The sequence below is a fragment of the Cyprinodon variegatus genome, unplaced genomic scaffold (genome assembly GCF_000732505.1).
Source record: "Cyprinodon variegatus isolate N-32 unplaced genomic scaffold, C_variegatus-1.0 Scaffold1295, whole genome shotgun sequence".
NCBI lineage: Eukaryota > Metazoa > Chordata > Actinopteri > Cyprinodontiformes > Cyprinodontidae > Cyprinodon > Cyprinodon variegatus.
Genome location: NW_015151748.1, coordinates 158,743 through 165,026, shown reverse-complemented (window position 1 = coordinate 165,026; position 6,284 = coordinate 158,743). Strand labels below are relative to the sequence as shown.

The 6,284-nt window shown below is 48.4% G+C and overlaps 1 protein-coding gene across 3 annotated transcripts in view; it reads right to left on the bottom strand.

The window, feature by feature from the left end:
• Positions 1–28: 28 nt before the first annotated feature.
• LOC107102671 (serine/threonine-protein kinase Sgk1-like) overlaps positions 29–6,284 on the bottom strand; it is a 9,749-nt gene continuing 3,493 nt past the window's right edge. Inside the window, exons 1-14 of one of the 3 annotated variants that reach the window (XM_015402062.1) lie at positions 4,737–5,048; positions 4,318–4,393; positions 3,871–3,934; positions 3,756–3,796; positions 3,295–3,352; positions 3,128–3,211; positions 2,908–3,039; positions 2,717–2,829; positions 2,249–2,372; positions 2,077–2,172; positions 1,844–1,999; positions 1,665–1,754; positions 629–823; positions 29–597 (exon numbers count right to left, since the gene is read on the bottom strand). In XM_015402062.1, the coding sequence (XP_015257548.1) occupies positions 659–823; positions 1,665–1,754; positions 1,844–1,999; positions 2,077–2,172; positions 2,249–2,372; positions 2,717–2,829; positions 2,908–3,039; positions 3,128–3,211; positions 3,295–3,352; positions 3,756–3,796; positions 3,871–3,934; positions 4,318–4,393; positions 4,737–4,806 (1,269 nt within the window). In that variant the 5' untranslated portion in view covers positions 4,807–5,048 and the 3' untranslated portion in view covers positions 29–597; positions 629–658. Of the gene's footprint in view, positions 824–1,664; positions 1,755–1,843; positions 2,000–2,076; positions 2,173–2,248; positions 2,373–2,716; positions 2,830–2,907; positions 3,040–3,127; positions 3,212–3,294; positions 3,353–3,755; positions 3,797–3,870; positions 3,935–4,317; positions 4,394–4,736; positions 5,049–6,284 lie in introns of those variants that run through there. The other 2 variants (XM_015402060.1, XM_015402063.1) reach the window with 2 other exon arrangements.

Here is a 6,284-nt window from a genome sequence, read left to right as displayed (position 1 = left end):
ACCAATCAGAGGAGTCCTTCAGCTCCCAGTCACCCACTGCTGATTCTCCTTCAATGCGAACAGATGAAGGAGCTGCGAGATGCTTCAGATCAAAGCAGGACGTTCCTCAAAGTAAACAGAAGTTGTTACAGATAATAAATGGTAGAGAGAAGCTGTGAGGTCCAGAACAAACGGATCAGATTGTTCTGTTTGGTCCCAGAAGGTTTAGTTCTGTTAGAACTTCCTGGAGATATTTGGACTGTTCTGATGTAAAGCTGCTTGGGTTCTTCTTCACCTTCCTTCCTGGAATGAGTTCCAGCTTCATGGTGAAAACAGGAACCGGTTCCTGGTGAACAGAACCAAGGCATCACCTCTGAGATCCAAACCACTGAGGCTGGTTTCATGCGGACGCTTTCCAACGCTCTCGCTATCCAACACCAGGCACATCACCAGCAGCTCCAGAACCGGTCCGCAGAGGTTTGGATTCTGACCCGTTCCCACACATGGCACATGTTTATGGTGGTTGGGCCGGCGGTGCTGCGACATGAGTCCTTCCACCTCATCTGCTTATGAGTCAGAACCAGAACCACTTCCAGTCCTCTCAGTCAGAACCAGAACCACTTCCAGTCCTCTCAGTCAGAACCAGAACCACTTCCAGTCCTCTCCCAGGACAGAGCGGTCACATGAAGGAGTGGTCCGCTGGGGGTCCGTAGGAAAAGCCCGGGAAGGCGCCGGCCGCCTCCTTCATGCTGCTGGTCACCATCACCGTGTCGCTGCACAGGGAGGACGACACCGGCAGGTGGGTGAACTCTGGGTCAAAGTGGCGAAGGTCAGTGGGGCCGGACTGCAGGACAGAGGACAAAGAATCAGAACCTGAAACGGACCCGGTCGCTCACGGCTAACTGCTAACTGCTAACACTGAGCAGACCCAAAACTAGCCAACAGAACCCCGGTCAGAACCAGAACCAGTTAAACTCTGGTTCTGGACCACAGGCTGGGAGTCTATGGAGTGAACTTTTTGGAATTTGAAAAAAAATAAAAATAATTACATATATATAATTTTTTTTCTTAGATTTTCTTTTCAGTTTTCTTATAAAAAAATTTCAATTGTCTTTTATTTTTCATTTTCAAAATGCATTTTCCAGATCAGATTCTCCTCATTTCAGGGGGCGGGACTTCCTCTGGAGTCAAGATGCATTTCTATTGGTCTACTGGATGTTAGCAGCTTTTTTATTGGTCAGGAGTTTGAATAGGCTGAAGGTTAGACAACAGGATCTGGAAAATGCTATTTGAAAAGAAAACAACTCAATAAACTGAATCTCGACATATTTGGGGAAAAAATCAGCTTAATAGATCTGCTTTTAAATATAAAATCTGAAAAAAAGGGATAAATAACATTTTGAAATTATAAAATCAGGAAAAGATTTTTTTGAAAGAGGAAAAATCGCATCTAACAAAGGAGCAATTTTTCTCTTAAATACTGTTATAAATATTTAATTTCCCAAACCTTCATGTCTGAACTGCATTTCTTTTTAAATTTGAATGAACAGAAAGTTATTTCCAAATGAAACAGAACGATATTCCCTCCATAGAGTCAGAACCAGCCCAGATTATCAGGACCCAACCAGAAGGTTCTGGTTCTGTTCAGACAGCGGAAGCAGCTGTGAGGTGGGTTCTGAACGTACCACGGAGGGAACGAAAGGAGGGCTGATCTTCTTGGCCATCAGGTCGTCCCAGTTGATGGGGGAGAAGAAGCAGTGGTACTTCAGCTCCAGCTGCAGAGGGAGACAGACAGACAGACGGTGAGGAAGGCCCTGCCTGCTGCTGGGAGGCAGCCATGAGGGGCAAATCTGCACAGACTTACAAAGTCATCCTTGGCCCCCAGCCTCTTGGAGCGCTCCTTCTGCAGGAGCCCCTCCAGCAGCTCTCTGCCGGCGTTAGAGATGTTGGGTTTCAGCACCGGAGCCTTGTGGAGGATGTTGTTGTACATCTCTGCTGTGTTTCTGCTGTAGAAAGGAGGCTGGGGGGGGGGGAAGGAGCAACGTCAACCTGAGCTCCATTAAAAAGAGCAGAAAGAGGACAGAAGGAGACACTCACGAGTCCATAAAGCATCTCGTAGAGCACCGATCCAAGGCACCACCAGTCCACAGTCCGGTCGTACGCCTGCTTCTGCAGGACCTCAGGGGCCAGATACTGTGAAGACATCACTGACCATCAAAAACAGGCCGATTTTCTCATCCTTCTTTCCTTCTTTGGAGCTGAAACGTACCTCAGGCGTCCCACAGAAGGTGGAGGTGGTTCCGTTGGGATCGAGGCCTTCCTTACAGAGTCCAAAGTCTGTGAGGACGATGTGGCCCTCTGAGTCCAGCAGGATGTTCTCAGGTTTCAGGTCTCTGAGGAAGATGGAAGAGCAGGGCGGATTAAAACTCCCAATTATGGTTATATGACCTCATGTGGCGTTTGAAACTGGAAACAATTTGATGTTCTCTTCAACACTCCACTGGTAAATTTCAAAACGTACAATAATGCTCCAGCTTAATTAGATTAATTTCTTTAAAATGTGTTCCATTTCTGTCAGCGACAGGAATGTAGAGCGTTGGATAAATACTTTTTTGTATTCACGAACTATATGTACGTAAGGAAAGAGAAAATTCAATAAAAATAAAAAAACCTCCCAATTATTCCCTTCATGCGATGCACCCTGACGTCCACCAGAGGGCGCCGCATGACCGCTTACCTGTAAACGATGTGCAGAGAGTGAAGGTATCCAAGGGCACTTGCGATTTCAGCAGCGTAGAACCTGGCCCTGGGCTCCAGGAAGACGCGCTCCCTCTGCAGATGGTAGAAGAGCTGCAGAGGACAAACATCTGTGAACATCTGGATCCAACTGATCTCAGCTCTGCAGCAGATTCTGGAGACCAAACCCACCTCGCCTCCGTTCACATAGTCCAGCACGAAGTAGAGTTTGTCAGCAGTCTGGAAGCTGTAGTGCAGCCCCACCAGGAAGGGGTGCTTCAGGTTCTTCATCAGCACGCTGCGCTCCGCCATGATGTGCTTTTGCTGCAGGACAGTCAGAGGATCCATTAGTGTCTCCCTTCATTTGGAGCTAAAAACAGCTGGAAGAAAAGTTGGTGCAGAGTAGACTCACCTCTTTCTTCTTCAGGATGATCTTCTTCTGCAGAACCTTCACAGCGTAGTATTTGGTGGTCTCCTTGTGTCGGGCCAGCAGGACCTGAACAGAAACGAGTCAAAAGGAATCAGAAAGATCTAGAAGCAGATGAATGAAGAGCGAACATGAGAGCGAGCGGCGCCTACCTTCCCAAAGCTGCCTTTACCGATGATTTTAAGGTAGTCAAAATCACAAGGTTTGATCCTGGAGCAGAAATAAAAGAGAAAATCAGAACTTTCCTCTCTGAGAGCGAGATTAGGTTCACTAAGGAAGAGCTGAGATGCTGCTGGAGACTCTCAGGCATCCAGGTCATCCGGGTTAGAGTCATTCCAAAAAGGTAAAAACAATCCACTGGACTTTGGTTCCCAGTTTGAAGATGTTTCTCTTTCCATCTCTAAATGTCAGAAATACACTGAAAAATATGCATCCGTTTTTGGCTTTGACTTAATCACATTTAGTTACTTTAACACAATTCTGACATTTTGAATCGAAAAAGCTTCCTGGATGGGAAGAGAAACTTGGAAACAAAGTCCAGTGGATTGTTTTTAACTTTTTTATCTTTTTACTTTTTGAAAAAAAAGAGCTGAGAATAGAGATAAAAACTCACTGAGTGTCTTCTGCCAGGGAGGTCCGAGAACCGAGACACATCTGGAAGATCAGGAGGAACATGAATGAAGAAATGAAGAAAAAAAGAAGGTAAAGAGAAAATAAAGTGAACTTACTGGATTTCCATCTTCAGCTTCATTCTGATTCTCATCGATCTTCAGGAAGTTGTTGACCTCAGAGCTGCAGGACAGAAGGACAGACAGACAGAGGATGAGAGGATGTCTGCAGACCGGGGTCAGGCTGTGACCTCTGAGGCTTCAGGCTCAGCAGTCTGACGGGGTGGGGGGGCAGATGCGTGGTTTTCCACGCACCGCACCGAGCTGGACGGGGGGGGAGCGAGCCGCGAATCATGGAACACTTTAACTCCAGATTTATCCTCCAGGGAACATGAGGGATTATCTATTCTTACTTCTCGGTGAGCAGATTAGCTCAGTCTGCGGTGATTGGATCGGCCCGCGCGCCCCGCGCATGAATGGGCTGAAATAACCCCGCAGCATCGGGGCCCCGCAGGTCCCGCTCCGGACCCAGTCCCCCCCCCCTGTAGCCCAGGCTGTGATACTCACTGCTGGCAGATGTGCGGGGTGGACACCAGCTTCTGGATGAAGTCGTTCAGCCCCATTTTCCTCTCCTTGATGAAAGCTGCAGAGAACAGAGAAGCGGGTCAGAACCATCCGAACCGGAACCTCAGCATCTGGACCTCCCTGCTGGCTGACTGACTGACTGCTGAGACTCCTGCAGGCTGATTGTTACGCAACCAGTCGGGTTTCCATTCACAGAGCCGAGCGGTATTTTCCATTCAGCCTCCGCAGCGCATGCGCACTGCTCCGCTTTTTCAAATTTAAACCACTTTCTGAGAAAGCAGATCTAAACGCGTCTGTATTCAGATTGTTCTGTCGGCTCTGCGAGTCGGAACCGGCCAGTCGGAACCGGCCAGTCGGAACCGGCCAGTGGGTCGGCTGTTCCAGGCTATTCTGATGCTCACCGGTGAGAACCGCAACGATGCCCCGCATCTTGCAGTAGGTCAGGTCACATCCAGCCTCAGTCACCGCCATGTTCAGCGCGCTGCGGGAAGCCAGTTTGAACAGAAGCAGGAAAATAATCAACTTTAAAAGCAGAAAGTCCGATCAGAGGATCAGTGTCCCGTTAGTCCAGCCGCTCCGCTCTGAAGGTCCGCCTGAGACTGCTGAGGCGCGCTCCCGTGCGCGCTGCTTTATACAGGGCACGTGGTCCCCCCCTCCGACCCGCCTACTGCTGCGTCACTGGTAACCGCAGCAACAAGACCGGAGCCGTGACGTCACGGGATTCCGCTGCAGCAGCATCACTTTGCGTGAAGGATGGAGAGGAGGAAGAGGAGGAAGAGGAAGGGGCTCTCTGCCCCCTCCTCATCCTCTCTGTCTGCGCTGCAACATCTGCCTCAACATCTGCAGCCTCTGAGCCCAGAGGTCATCCTCCCGAAGAGGATGACCTCTGGGCCCAGAGGTCATCCTCCCGGAGAGGATGGGTGGAGGAGGGTCTAACGGTGACGTCATGCTGCTCCAGCTGCTGCTGAGGTGCTCCACTAACCTCCAGGTTGCATAACTGTGTCATAATGCAGATGATGGTCCTGCTGCAGAGCAACGCTGAGCTTCTGCTCCATGTCCAGCATGAAGGTCAGACTGCAGCAGCTTCCTGATCCGAGCAGCAGAGAGAGACAGAAACTCACATCCAGATGATCGAACCTTCCTTCCAATAAGACGCTTCAGGACAGGAAAGCCTCAGGGTGACCTTCTGCACCACAGGACTTCATGAAGAAGGACAGCAGTGACCTGAGATCCTTTATTAATTATAATAACGCATCTTATTTGCAGGCTGCACCTTTTAAATCAACCAACCTAGATCTACAATTTTAGAAACAGAAGATGCAGTCAGTGGAGGTCTGCAGTCTGGATCAGAGCAGCTTTCAGCCTTGATTTAAGGCCAGAGGGTCTCTGGAGCAAATTCCACCTGAAAATCCATCTGTGAATTAAATCTGTTGAAGTTCTGCTTCCACACTATAAATTGGAAATAAAATTGTTTGTATTTTAATGACAGAAATGTATCGAGGAATATTTTTCAGGTGGAACGTCTATTTTAAATGTCACCATGTCTGATTTACAGGCGATTAAACAAAGAAAAAATGGAAAATATTTATCCTCGCCATTTTCTTTTTTTCCAAAATAAACTCAGCAGAACACGATGAAAGCCCATTAGAAACTCTGGATGAACCCTCAGACTATAGATCCACAACTAGACTAGAACTCAGGCTAATTTGGACTGAATCAGTTGAAGTTGATGTGACTGAGTTGTTCTGTTTTAGCTGCTCTCAGAGGTTCTTCCGGGTCGCCTGTTCAGGTCCATTTAGCTCGGGCGAGTCAGAGTGAAACTGGTGATAGTCACGCCTGATCTAGAGGAAGTGACACTGATCTGCATGTTTACGTGTTTCTGAGCAGAAAGAGGAAGCCATCTGCGTCTGTGTCGTCCCCTTTTTCACCATTCTGCTTCATTCTATCTC